We start from the raw sequence: 11,957 nt of genomic DNA on the forward strand, positions 1-11,957 counted from the left end.
ACTTTTCTCACAGGCCTCGTACAATCGCTTTTAATCCTCCGCAAAATAGTCAACCATGTTTTTTGTATTTGACCTTATTAAGAAGTTCGAGATTTTTGTACGTTTCCTTAAAGTGAACCGAATGAGTAATAGGAACAGGTGCATATATGTTACTATTGTGAAGGAGAACACCTTTTAGACTTCTTTTGGAGAAACGAACAATCGCCATTCACTTGGTTCGTAGACTGCAGCTCCTAACATTGGTATTAATTCAGCAATATTGTTGCAATAAACCAATGAAGTTTCTTGCAAAAAGTATGGTATAAACTCTTTCTCACGATTTCTGTACCAGTAAAATGATGTTCTTGGAGAAAGTAAGTTCTTGGTCCGAAGTCTGGACCACAAAATCTCTGAAGAATCCTTTGGAAGGCCCAAATCTCTCAACAAATCATTAAGTTAATCTTGTGTTAAAAGTTATGGTTCACCAGACGTTTCAGGTTGAAAACAATTTCTATTATCATTTCTCTTGACATCAGATTCAGAATCAAATGAAACTGTATCAAGAGCTTCCGGTGGAGTAGGTACAGGTACATCAGGTCCATGAGCAATAGGTCTTATAGCAGATTGAAGTTTCCTTTTTATTTCGAGTGTTGTATCCTTGCACGTTACATGAGCAACATAGCAGGTTTTAGGCTTACGCCAGACCATTGTAATTTCAAAAGGCAAAGACTTTTGTCATACCTTTAATCCGTTGTCTCAGCTCTTCGACACAAACGGTGCAGACTTTGTGTGGAGCCCATGATTTGTTTTGGTCCCCAAGTTTTATTCCAAAATACGCGTAATACGCTATTTTGATTAATTCTGTAATGTTTGCCTTTGTTTCTATACAACAAATTTACCACAAATGTAATAGAATATGTTTGGGTCGTTTACACAACCTCATGTTGCCATAGCGACGAATAAATAATATTGAAAAGAAAAAAAATATTGTCAAAATGCACGCACAAACAAATACTATCCAGAAATGACATGTCATGCGGCCTGTTAACCGTTTGTATACTAAGCGGTGTGTTTCTCGTGGGTTCTAGAACGGTCGATAAGACTCGCGTTGCGATTGGGCTAGAGAAATCGTTAGCCAGTGGTTGTCAACATTTTATGCATAACAAAATGTGACTGATTTCAATGAAAATGATTCACTTGTGTAAAAGTACATATGACGTTTTGTGAAAAATTTGTACGTAATGGAAAAAATTGACATCATTTTCGGATTCAGCGTACAGGAATTACAGTAGAATATATACATGTATATAAAAAATCAAGACAATGAAACCATCGCGGGCCTTTGTAATAGGGTCTTACCACAATGAGTATAGGTTGTCTGATGTTACGTTTGATAGGTTGTTACTTGTCACAGCAGGTAGTCTTTAACATCTCCTTATAAATATGGAACAGTTTTTACGTTGTTTGTTCCTTTACGATATAAGTAAAATATAAAAGGTCGATAACGTTATCGTTTAATTGTGTGTATCGATTCTTTAATCATTTTTATTATCGAGTTTGAGGAACAAAATGATATGGCGGAACGATGCACAGTGGTAAAGATTTGTGTATTTCTTCCTTAATTGTGTATAAATAGTTTGGATAGTACGGTTTCCATTGCTTAATAGAGTATAAATACAAATTGAACAGTTTTCGACCTTCAGTTTCTGTCGATGTTATACGCGTATATTTAATGTACTTAAAGACCTTGCAGATTGACTGACTGGAAAGTCTGTACAAGCTCTTATAAAGGATACAAAAACACCATGATTTAAGCTGAGCATTCCGAAGTTATGAAATAACTGCATCTTTGAAATATCTAATTGTATAGAATTTAAGTTTAAAGTTACACGAAATATCAAACATTCTCCATGCGTGTTGTTAGGTTCGTTTCGTACAGATGGTTAGTTGAGGCCTGCCTGCTAAGAATGTAACCTATGTAAAAGCTAGTGTGTGTCACGTCACACGTGATTTCTCGAAATAAAAGGAGTCGTAAAAGCCAAAATGCATTTATCCGGATAGAGTAGTTTGGTTACTGTCTGACCGTTTTACGATTTTAGTGATGGGGGCAGTGAGGGAAGGGGTGCCATGTAACCTTATAAGTATAGTGAGTGTTGGTAATAAGCTTAAAGTAAGGACGTAGTGTGGGATCACCTAGTCGAGTTACGCCAGAAAGGAGTAAATACACTTGAGTAGACATTGTATACAACATATTAAAAGCTTATCAAAGTTTTTAAAAATGTCTAACGTTAGGTCGTAGAATACTATTATAAGATTATTTATTGATAGTATTAAGTGCGGTAAGGTTTAGCCCTAAATGAACTAAAGCAAAAAACGTACACAAGTTACAGTGTTAATTTATTTCTTTATCGAATATAGGCCGTACTTAATAAAGGCTTAACTAATGTTAGGCCTAAGACAAGTGGACTTACTGATTTCGATATCTGCGATTAGAATTCTTATGTATTCTAGAAATCCTGTATTTAAAAAAAATACTGTTGCAATAAGTATAGTAATTTGGCTGCAAATGTTTTGCGGGTCTCTCTCTGCTAGTTATTAATATCTGACAGATCGAATGACAGATTGAAGGGTGGATAAAAGACAGTGGTAGAGACGACTGAATTAATCTGAGTAAAATGTCAGAAACGGTAAATAAATTTCGATTGATGTTGTGATCCTACATGAATATGTATGTGTGTGTGTGTACTAAGACACTTGTAGTGCTAGTTATTTAGAAAATAAATTTGATGAAAATCGTTTTTACGAGAGGGAGAACAAACATTAAAAATTAAAACTGTATTATAAAATCGGCCCAAATATATAATGTATACGTGGACCCGATGAAAACGATGACAGTTTTTTCGGTACAATAATGTCGACCATTATTACATTAATCCGGAATCAGAAAAAATATATATATATTCTGTTAATTTTATCACTCTAAAGAAAAAAAACGGTAATCATTATTTTGATAGTTTTAGAAGTATTCAAATCCCATTGGTATTTAAAGTAAAATATTCCTTTGTACGACTGAAGTTGTTGTAATAAGCAAGTGAAACGATCCTGTTTTCATTTAAAGTATTAAATCACGCACGTATCAATTAGATTTTAAAATGTTAGCTTGGAAATTGATTCTGTATCAGTGTGTGATAGTAATCTAGAAACGTTTTTTACAGCACACGCAAATAAGAAACTTAACTTTAAATATCAAATAAATCACCGTATTTCAGTCAAAACTTGAACATGAGGTTTGTTATAATGACAACTGTAATGTGGCCAATATCTTTTGTAGCGTGCTTTTTATGACTTTCAAAACATTATAAATGCAAGATCGTTAGCACTAGCCACCAGCATTTAAAATTTATTGTGTAAAAAAAAATAATGACGATAATTAATCTTTTTAATGTTGTAGTTTAAATTGCACCATTTCCAAATTTAAATTTCCTTACCTTTCACGGCCCTGCGTGACTTGGTGGTTAGGGCGCTCGAATCGCAATCTGAGGGTCGCGGGTTCGATTCCCCATTATCGAACATGCTTGCCCTTTCGGTCGTGGTAGCTTCAATTCCACTATTTGTTGGTAAAAGAGTAGCCCAAAGGTTGGCGGAAAGTGGTGTTGACTTCTGCTTCTAAATTAGGGACAGATAGCTCTCGAGTAGCTTTGTGCAAAATCCAAAACAAACCAAACCAGTTTTATCACTGTCTAGTGATAATCGTTTGTTGTTGTTTTTTGTTGTTGTTTCTTGTAAATTATAATGTAAATTTTGCATTTATTATCGTGTTACACTTGGGTATTTTTGTTTGTTCTCTTGTATCAAACTATTATACATTTTAAATGTATCTGGCATACAATATTGGTAAAATCGTTTTTCAAGTAAGTTATTCAGAAGGGTCTAGGAGCAGTTTTTATACATAATTTTCGTAAAGCCTGTCAGTTGCTCTAGAGTAAAAGTGACAGAAAAATATATGAAATTGGTAAAAAAATATATAATATGCTTCTTAGACGATTGTCCCGCGACATAAGATTTCGTCGACAAAACAAATGAATAAAATATGATCCCAAATTAAGCTTCTAATTTTTGTCCCATTCCTTTTTTTTTTTTTTTTCATAAAATTTAATTTCATTAAAACTCATCTCTTCCCCCCCCCCACACACACACATGCACGCACAAATAATAATAATAATAAAAACTTATGTGCAACTGAAATGAGAAACTGGATATTTTGTCTGTACGTAACAACCTTTTCTATTAGGGCGAGTTTCTAAGATGATTTAAAGCTGGTTGGCTGATATCTATTTCTAGCGGCATTAGCCAGCGGTTAGCATATCGGATGATGGATATGAAATTTCATGGTTCGCGCTCCATTACCACCAAAAATAGCAGTAAAATTTCAAATTTGCAAATACATGGTTCATTACAGCATATATTTGACAATATTTTTTTTCTTTCGCTCTTGCGATGAAAGTCACTGATGAAATTACTTTTATGAACATTCTGTAATTTTGGAAACTAGAGAAACAAGCCTATGTTATGCTTATGAAATACTTATACCCCATTTTTACCTTTACCTTTGATCTATGACCTTCAAACTAATCATGCCTAGAACTTTGTGTGTATTTCCTGTTATATAAATTTGTACATCCATCTAATCTTGTAATATCCTGTCCACAAAGTCTGGATGAACGGACAGGAATAAATCAATATGCCTTCGCAGTGATGGAATAAAAATGTTTATTATTCTGAATAACAAAGTGTAACTTTCTAATCCTTTTATAAAATTATCGCCACATTAAATATGAAGTAGCATTAGAAATATATTAATTTAATAATATGCAGTATTTAATGATCTGTTATAAAACCTTTTTTTTCTTTATTATTAACAAATTTATATTACATAATTATTCTAATGAACGGTGTTCAGTGATATTCATGTTACGCATGTCACGAAATATAATAAACATTGAAATAACTGCATGAAGTTTAAATGTGCAACATTTTGTTTGACAGATGGCGCTACAGGACTACATAAACAACATTTGCCTATCGGAGTAACAGAAAAGGATCTTAATCTTTTCAGAAAAGCACAGCAAATTTCATTACAAGTAAGTTAGACATTTATGTCATGGAAAAATTTGAGTTATAAAAATAGCCTAAATGCAAGTGTGGGGAAATCTGAAGAATACTTATCATTGTAATTGGTGTTGACAGTCAATAGTTGTCAAAGTGATTAACCAAATCTTTTGAAAACGTCTACTCCTCCCGGAGATAATTGGAGAATTATATGTGTATTCTTGTGTTATAATAAATGACAAAGTAGAAGGCTTCAGCTTCTAAGAGGAGCTTGGGCTCTTGCATCTTGGGCTGTTGATTTGAAAGGTATAAAGTCAAGTTTTTTATCCTAATGACTTGACCCATAATATTATTTCATTCATTGATATAAGTTTTTTTTATTTCCTTATACTGAATAGTTTTTGAATGATACACACACAAACACACACTGAATTAGGAAATTTATAAATCTAATTATGTTTGACAGTTCTCAGTTTCGGAAAATTTTTTGAGGAAATAAGCTTGAAATGATTTGTATGATTTTATAAATGTTTGAATTCTATCAATTAAAGAAATATATTTGTTACTTTTCTGAGAATAGAGATACAAAGACTGATGCCTTATAAGGTGGTGAAAAGAAAACTGTGAAGCTTATTAGATTTTGGGTTATATTATTGAACTGATTAAATGATGGATATAAAAAAAATTGAAAACAATGTCATATTCTGTTAGCTATAAGTTAAAACTGATAAAACTTTCCATTTAAATACTCGCTTACTTAAGAATGTTTGTTCTAATGGTTCACATTTGTTAAAACAATAACAAAAGTGTGTGTGTGAAATCATGCTCTTATTTTGCTAGAATATTTTATAATTTACTTAAATGCAATGAGTGAAACCCTGTTTCTACTTGCCAGAACTTTGTACTGGCTTATTTTTAGCTGTGGCATACAGGCTCATAAAATGGCTGGTTGAGTTGTTTTTTTTGGTTTATTTTTCAACTACAAACTTTTACTTCATAGCTTCATCATCTCTTGATATGAGATCTAATTACAGTTTTGAACTTGGGAGGTTAAACCCTTTTGATTGACATATTTGACCATGCCAGAGGTCTCCTAGATTAATTTATTCTAAACCTGCCTAAAAGAATTTCAATTTGAGAGTAGACTGGTAAAGATCCTGATGAAGAATAAAATGGAATCAGGTGTATGTGTGCCCCCCCCCCTGCTTTGTATTGCTGGCACACAAAAATATAGCTAATAAAAAAGGGGGGGGGGTCTCATAGATTATTTTACTTTAATCCTGCCTTAAAGAATTTCAAGTGCTGCAGCTATTGGGGGATTCCCTCTTGTTTTAAATTCCACATGGAGTACCAATTTCCATCCTCTTCTTTTTTTTTCTTTATTAAGTCTTTTACAGATTTTTAAAAAGTTATATTTCTTGGCATTGCAGTTGGAATAGTACAATAAGAATTACTGTTAACTTGCAGAACATGGTCATGATAAATATATATCTGTATTTCTTTAAAGAGATTTGCACCACTGCCAAAATGTATTACACACATATATTAACGTGTTGTAAAAAGGTATTGTTTTATTAGTTGAATGTCTTGATAATATTCTAGGCTTTGGGACATGGAACATTACCTGTGGAAGCTCCTACCCGCTACCCAGTTTCTATTGAATTTGGTTGTTTTGACATTCAGACGTGGTATTCATCTCCTTTCCCACAAGAATATGCTAGGTAAAACTACATTTTTAAAGATCAAATTGGTTAATGTAGTTAAACAACTTTTACTGCCATTCCCTTCAGTACCAAACTTGTATTAACTCTAAAATAAATTGCATCTTGAAGCTCTTAATCTTTTAACTTTTTGTTATATATCTAAAAAATAATAATATTTTGAATGTTTTAATGTTTTCTGTAGATTTGTAACAAAAGTTATTAAAATGATTAATTAAATGGAGTTTAACATGCATGAAAAGGTTGTGTTTCTTGTTTTATACCATATTCCAAGAACATCTGATTAATCCAAAGGGAATTGTTTTTGAAATCCTATTTTAAGTTGATTGTTTTAGGAACGTTTGCTATTTAAATACTTTCTTTTCATTCTCAGTGTTTAGTTAATAACTGAAAGTTAATTTTTCAGATTATCTAAGCTTTTCATCTGTGAATTCTGCCTTAAGTACTTGAAAAGCAGAAACATTCTACAGAGACATAGGGTGAGTGAATTTTTATTTTATTTTTTTCAAAATCATGGTTGATTCAATTTATGTAAAACTGCAAGGTTGGAAAACAAATGACTAAACCTTTGAAGCTACAAATTCAGTGTGTTTTGTTAACTTTTTCTTTTTGGAAGCAAAAGCCTTATCCAGTTGTGTGAGACATCTGGAATAATTGTACTGCTGGAAAGTGTTAAAATTTTGTTTTTTGAGGTTTAAATAAGAAAGAGATGATAAAGATGAGAATAAGATGTATAAACAAAAAATTAAGGCTACTTTTATAGTTGCTATTTTGTATTTAACATTTAATTTCTTGAATTTTTTTTTCAAGACCACATTGAAACATAATTGGTGTTCTAGTATGATATATATAAAAACACAGGATATGTACAGTACTTAAAAGAAACCTTTTTTTAAATTTTTTGTCATTTGTGTTTGATATGTTTCACTCTAACTTTGTGAGGAAACTTACAATATTCTTTATTGTATATGTATTTTTCTTCATCAGTTCTTTTATTACACTTCAATTAGTGTCAAGACAGGGATTATTTCTCATACTGGAGAGAAATGGAAATGTGTGTGTGGTGTGTGCATGCATGCATACATACACATACATACACACACACACATATATATTAGAGGAAAAATAACAATTTATTAGATCAATGTAGAAAATTATTGTAAACTTGATATGAATCGCATCACTCTAGCGAAATGTGTGAAAAGTAAATTTTTGTGATGAATTTACAGTATTCTTGGTTAATGTTATGCAGAACAAGTTTGTATAATAATCATATCTGAGTGAAAAGCAGAGTTATGATCTAGTGTAATGTTGAGGAAAACTTCCTGTTATATGAAAAACAGATATTGTTTTTATGAATATTGTGATCTGTTTGTCGTAATAAGATAAGACCATAATATATCAGATAGTATCTTCAACATTGCTTGACTTAAGGAAAAAAAAACAATTTCCTTGCAGACTTCACTGGAAGCTAGTTTGTTCTTGTACAGCTGAAAAACATCTAGTTTTCACAATAAAACATTGGCTACCAAAAGGGTTGGAATCTCCAGTTTTTGTAGTATAAATCTGATCATCAGTGCCAGTAGTAACAGCACTTTGTTTTTCCAGTTTAACTTTTTTTTTAATATATAGTTTAGATTAATCACTAAGATTTATTTTAGATTGTATGAAAAAGTAATTAGAAAAGATATTTGAGCCATGAGTTTATATATTTATTTCCTATTAATTTAATACCTAAAGTTAAAGAGAAGGTATGACAATGAGTAAACTCACCTTTGTTTTCTTACTTAACAGAGGAAATGTTTGTGGACACATCCTCCTGCCACAGAAATCTATAGAAAAGATAATCTATCTGTCTTTGAAGTAGATGGTAATATCAACAGAATCTATTGTCAAAACCTCTGTCTACTTGCCAAACTCTTCTTGGATCATAAAACTCTATATTACGATGTTGAGCCATTTCTGTTTTATGTTCTGACAAAAAATGATGATAAAGGATGTCATTTTGTTGGATATTTCTCTAAGGTAATATTTGCTATATTTTTTTAGATCAGTGTAATAATGATTTGATTAAGTAATTTTCTTGATAGGTTATAGAGTATATATGATCTTGATGTTATTTTTTTCATTTAATTATAAATAAATCTTTTTTTAATGAAGTTTGGTTAACGTTTCTCATAGAAAGAATTATTAATTGAGGATTTTAAGTATTAATAATGATCTTGTATGAAAATGCTCTAACTTTTTTTTTCTGAACATGGTGATCCAGTTGTAGCTTTTTGAAATAATAATATATAAAAGCCCCATGTTCATGAGACAGTGTTCTTCTGATAGACTGTAGTTTGTTTTGTTTTTTCTGTCTTTTTCCCAGTTAATGAAAAGGGAACAACCTTTAACTATGATAACCTGAAAACAAAAAATATCTGTTAATTGTAGAAGTTTCATAAGTCCAGTATTTGTGTAGCCTCTGTTAGTGGTGTTCAGCATCAAAGTGTGCTTTTAGGGTATGAACTTACATATACAATGTTATTTCCACATACATATAATTTAAGTTTAAATTGGTGCACTATAACTTTACTATTAAAGAACTACAAAGTACAAGCTCGTCAAAATAATATTTAATTGCAAATTTGGCATGAAATAATTGTTGTTAACCCTATCACAACGAGTCATGTGTCAAAGGCCATGTCATTGCATTTGTTGACTTGCATTCAAAATTTTATTGAACAACTATTTTATGAATTTATGTCAATAAGTTTGGTATCAAACTGTAGATTATAATTCAAATTTTAGTATTATACATTACTTAATTTCAAAGTAAATATTAAAAAACATAAAAACATCAATTTTTGTGTGTCACGTGGTATGTTGAATGCAACACTGGTTCAGATTAGATGTGTGTGATGTCCAAATACTAAATCTGTAGTTTCTTAGGAGTTAGGAACTCAAATTACCGATATTGACAAGCTTATAATATAAAATAAGAACATCTTATATTTTTCTATTTGCTAAGATATCACTTGTACTGAATCAAACAAAGTGGCCTCCCACCTACCCCTTTCCATTTTTGGAAACATTACCTTATATACACTTACTTCTATATATGACATGAATCTTTGTTTCTGTTTATAAATTTCAGGAAAAACATTGTCAACAAAAGTATAATGTTTCGTGTATCATGACAATGCCACATTACCAAAGGATGGGTTATGGCCGATTTCTGATTGATTTCAGTAAGTTTCAGTACATTTTTTTGACACTTTGGGTGTTACTTGAATACATTATGATAGAATGTATAGAAATAAAACTGAATTATGTGAGTGAAATTTACTTGTTTCCAGTTCAAGAAAATAAAATAACCTATAGAAGTTAAAGACTTTACACAGGTTTAGTTATAAATTAGTTACCTTCAGCATAGAGGCAATTTTTAAGGGCTCTTCTTCTTCTTTTTTTTATATATATAATAAATTCGAGATGCTAAACTTCTTGAAATGGCATATATTTTACTCCTTACCAGAGTTGTAATTGGTTGACAACTATTTTGAATGCCTTGTTGTTTTACTTTTTAAATAGCAGAACTGTTATGATGATTGATTCCAACAAGTTTTGATATTACACTAACATACAGCACTTCCTCCTAAATGAAATAATAAATCCTTATTAGATGGTCCCTTTTTATTTATTTATATATAATAAAGAAAAATAAGAGATATCAGTTGATAAGTGTTTATTATATAGTATTTCTATGCAATATAAAACTACATACATACTTGAGGGACTGCATTAGACTTTGAAAGTTTTCATTATTGGTGTGAGCATTTATATGTAGTAATATTCACTTGAATGAAATAAGTTGTTGGAATCGTTATCTAATTTATAGGAAAAAATTAACAGCATCACTTTGGATGTGTCAAGATTTTTGTAAAAGAGTTAAAATTTTTGCTTGTAGTTTTTGAAGTTTTCTGAGAGCTTAAAAACTTTTATTTAAGGTTATTTATTAACAAGGAAAGAAGGACTTGTTGGAACGCCAGAGAAACCTCTATCAGACTTGGGTCAGTTGAGTTATGCCTCTTACTGGAAAAGTGTCACTTTAGAGTACATCTACAAAAACAAGGACAAACAAATTAAGATAGAGGGTAAGTAGATACCTTCATATTCTGTGCTGTTTTATTAAGCTTTCATTCATTTATTTCAAAATATGTATGAATTTAGCATGAATACTCGTTTAAAAATTTCATTCTTGAAGCTTGTATAGTACCTTAAAAACTGAAATTATTACACCATTCTGGTAAAGAAATAAAAAGCCTTGTTATTCGTACATTGGAAGGTTCAGTGTTGTAGCTAGGTTTTGTTTCTGAGACGAACATTTAGGATGTTATATAGAAAAAATATAATATTTTAATTTTTAAACTTGTAAACTTGGTTTAAAAAAATGATTGAAGTAACAAGGTTTATGTATGAAACATAGAACAATTAATAAAATTGTTTTACTAAAGTATTAATCTTAACCCTTTGGAGACGAGTCATGGGTGAAAGGCCATGTCATCTTGTTTATTGACTCGCATTCAAAATTTTTATTGAACTACTGTTTCATAAATTTATGTCAATAACTTAGGTATCAAACTGTAGATTATAATTCAAATTTTAGTACTATATATTACACAATTTCTTAATTTAAAAGCAATTATTAAAAAAATGCAGATAAACAGCGATTTTTGTGTGTCATATGGTATGTTTAATGCAGCACTGGTTCAAATTAGTATTTTGACTTCACAAACATCTAAGTCTATAGTTTCATACGAATTAGAAACTCAAATTACCAATATTGACAAGCTAGAATATAAAATAAGAGTCTCTATCTTTTCAGTTTGCCAAGATATTGCTCATATAATAAATCAAAAACAGTGGCACCCCACCCACCACTTTCCATTTTTCAAAATGCTTCCTTATATACACTTACTTCTATATATGACATGAATAACCAATCAGAAGCTCAGAGTGTCCCTCTAGTGGCTTTCTCAGCCATTTTAATGGGCTGGGTGCCATATCTTTCTTTTGAACCAATATTTCAATGAGGTAGGGTGTGTCTTTAGTCTGCTCGAAATTTCATATTTTTTAAACTAAAATACATCTTAGTTATTAAGCTTG

General features: G+C 31.0%; 1 protein-coding gene across 2 annotated transcripts in view; it reads left to right on the forward strand.

Annotated features, from left to right (window-relative positions):
• Positions 1-11,957, forward strand: part of LOC106462680 (histone acetyltransferase KAT6B-like) — an 87,870-nt gene that overhangs the window by 58,093 nt on the left and 17,820 nt on the right. For both annotated transcript variants that reach the window (XM_022390007.1, XM_022390006.1), the window contains exons 10-15: positions 5,026-5,120; positions 6,691-6,809; positions 7,216-7,288; positions 8,604-8,834; positions 9,949-10,042; positions 10,799-10,945. In XM_022390007.1, the coding sequence (XP_022245715.1) occupies positions 5,026-5,120; positions 6,691-6,809; positions 7,216-7,288; positions 8,604-8,834; positions 9,949-10,042; positions 10,799-10,945 (759 nt within the window). The remainder of the gene's footprint in view (positions 1-5,025; positions 5,121-6,690; positions 6,810-7,215; positions 7,289-8,603; positions 8,835-9,948; positions 10,043-10,798; positions 10,946-11,957) is intronic.

This window comes from Limulus polyphemus, unplaced genomic scaffold, assembly GCF_000517525.1.
Source record: "Limulus polyphemus unplaced genomic scaffold, Limulus_polyphemus-2.1.2 Scaffold1224, whole genome shotgun sequence".
Lineage (NCBI taxonomy): Eukaryota > Metazoa > Arthropoda > Merostomata > Xiphosura > Limulidae > Limulus > Limulus polyphemus.